Source organism: Parus major, chromosome 18, assembly GCF_001522545.3.
Source record: "Parus major isolate Abel chromosome 18, Parus_major1.1, whole genome shotgun sequence".
NCBI lineage: Eukaryota > Metazoa > Chordata > Aves > Passeriformes > Paridae > Parus > Parus major.
Window position 1 is genome coordinate 8,007,875 of NC_031786.1, and position 2,779 is coordinate 8,010,653.

The following is a 2,779-nucleotide window of genomic DNA, read 5'->3' on the forward strand; positions in this document are numbered from 1 at the left end:
AGCCTGCTCCTGGAGGGATGGGAGCCTGCTCCTGGAGGGATGGGAGCCTGCTCCTGGAGGGATGGGAGCCTGCTCCTGGAGGGATGGGAGCCTGCCCCCACAGGGAAATGGGAGCTCAGCACAGGTAATGTCTTTTTTAGGCTCCCAGGACCAGTGCAGCAGTTCCTCTGCTTGCAGCAAAGAACTGGATTTGTTAAAACACCTCCCAAGAACTGGTCCTGCACTGACCAGCCTTGCTGTGATCACCCAGCCCAGGGAAACCTCCCCGTAGAGGGAATGAAAGTATCAGAATGGGAAAGGCTGAGCATCCACAGAGCTTGATGGAAAACTACAGCACACTGCATTCTTTAACAGCATTAGCAAAAACTCTGGGTCAGACCCTTCCACAACCCCAGGCAAATCTCCAGGATACCCTGGGGGACATCCTACAGGCATCACACCTGTAGCCTTACACAGCATCCCCCAGGAGGATAAGGGATGGTGAGGCCCCATCACCACACACTGATCCTTGCCTAGGATTTACTCTCCTCTCTCCAGGAGAGCTGTCAAGGGAGCTCTTGTGAGCCCTGACACTCCTCGAGGTGCTTTCCTCCAGGATGTGCCTGTGAATAATGCACCCCAAGATGCAGGAGAGTGAGGAGGACTATGGTCCACATCACATGGACAGCTTTAACTCCAGCTCCTCAGGGAGCAGGGTTTGCTGGCTGCCAAGGCAGAGCCCCCGCGCTGATCCCGAGGAGGCTCCTAAAGGGACAAACATTGTGGTGGGACAATGACAGCACCCAGCTGAGCAGCTGGCACGGGGGAACAGCTCACCCACGACCATGATGTTGAACTCGAAGCCCTGCTTCATGGCTTTCCTCCTCAGCTGCTCCAGGATGGCGTCGATGCCCACGTAGCCGAAGTCCGCAGCCGGCTTGTCCGGCCGTGCCGGCGCCGCCTGCTTGGGGCCGGCATCCCGCGGAGCGTCCGTCATGCCGGGAGCGTGGCTGGGAACGGCCTCTGGACCTGCAGGGGCAAACACAGGCTGCTCAGAGGTGCTGCTCCTGGCAGGGATTCACAGGAGCTGCCTGCAGCATCCAAAGCGGGAATAAAACGTGCAGAGACTCAGGGACAGTGTGTGGGATCTTCCTTGATGATAATTGTATTAAATTTGGGATTTCCTTTCTCCATTTACTGTGTTCACCTTGATGCCTGCCTGCTCCACCAAACCTGCCACAGCAAAGGGATTCACACCAGGGCCCACAGCAGCTGATCTGCTGCCACAGAGCAGGACCCAGCACCCACAAAGTCCTCGGGCCACATCTGCGAGTGACAAAGGCTTTCAGCCCCACAGCCCCATGCCCAGACACTGCTGTTAAAGGCTGGCAGACCTACACATCCCACTCCTCCACACCACTGGAATTACAGCACACTGCTGGTGTGAGCAGCTCAGCCACGTTCTGGGGGGGAGCTGGATGACTTTGCAGACGCAGGGAGTTCTTGGCATCTGCTGCCACGTGCCCTCCTCGAGCTCCAGCTGCCGCAGATCAGAGGCTGCCGGCCCTGGCTTGTGGAAAACCCAACACATTTGCATCAAGACGGGCTGTGCCAGACAACACCCACACAGCCACGGAGCTTCTGTGATCTCGCTCTGATTCTGTCGATATCTGCTCAGAAACCAAACCCTCCAGCTTCCCTCTGAGACAGGGTGCCTGTCTCCCCTGCAAGCTGCTCCAGCCTAACAAAAGTTCTTCAGAAGAAGCAAATGTAAACTACCTCAGCCAATAGCTTTTTAATAAAAAACCAGGGAATTATCTACTCCCCCAGGCACCAGGCAGGAGTATCTGCGTGGGAAGGACGAAGTGCCCCAGGTGCCCTGGGGTGATGTGGCCTTGTCCCCTGCCAGCCCCAGCTGCTCCTCATCACCCACAGCGGATACAGCAAATATCCCAAAGGCAGAGTGTGCACAAGATCAGCCCAGTCCCCTGCAAGCTCCTGGAGGCACCAGCCACATGCAGCACGTTCCTCTGATCCAGGCAGAGAGGGAGGTTTTAGCAAAACACACTTCTAAGAGCCCTCCCAACCCCAGGCTGCTGCTGCTCAGTGCCTGGTTCCCTGCAGCCACCAGCCTAAGTGAGCATTTCACTGAGCTCAGTGTTTTGCAATGATTATTTATTATTTTTTAATCATTTATTATTATTAATAAAAACATTATTATTTACAAAGTCCTCACCCCTCCAGACAGCAACACAGCTCTCAGCTCATCTCACCCCAGTTATTCCCAGCCTTTGATGATGTGCTGCCTGCTTTTCTCTCCCTCCCTCCCTCTGTAGGAGTGTGGCTGGGCCAAAGGGGCTCCTCCAAACACAAGCCCATCATCCTTTTTCCTCTGGCCATCTCAGACTGGACCCTGCTGGGGTCTGTGAGGTGGAACCACGCTCTTCCTGCAAGCACAGCACACTTCCACGTGCTTAATTTAGGCCAAACAGAAAAAAAAAAAAAGAAAAAAAAGAAAAAAAAAAAAGAAAAAAAAAAAAGAAAGAAGAAACAAACCTAGAACTAATCCCAAAGACTGCTGGGTCACTTTGAACACTTTTTTCCAACCCTCAGTCCCAGGCTGTGCAGCTGAGCATTACTCACAGAGCAGCTAGAGAGCAAACACGCTGTCCCTGAGAAACATGGGGAGCATCCTGTGCCTCCTGGGAACCCTGCACAGCTGGAACTGCACTGCCATGGGAGCAGGAACCCTGCACAGCTGGAACTGCACTGCCATGGGAGCAGGAACCCTGCACAGCTG

At 54.6% G+C, this 2,779-nt stretch overlaps 1 protein-coding gene across 7 annotated transcripts in view; it reads right to left on the minus strand.

Annotated features, from left to right (window-relative positions):
* The window catches only part of SEPTIN9 (septin 9), a 136,052-nt gene that overhangs the window by 17,002 nt on the left and 116,271 nt on the right, over positions 1–2,779 (minus strand). For all 7 annotated transcript variants that reach the window (XM_015645942.3, XM_015645946.3, XM_015645944.3 and 4 more), the window contains one exon: positions 817–1,008. In XM_015645942.3, the coding sequence (XP_015501428.1) occupies positions 817–1,008 (192 nt within the window). The remainder of the gene's footprint in view (positions 1–816; positions 1,009–2,779) is intronic.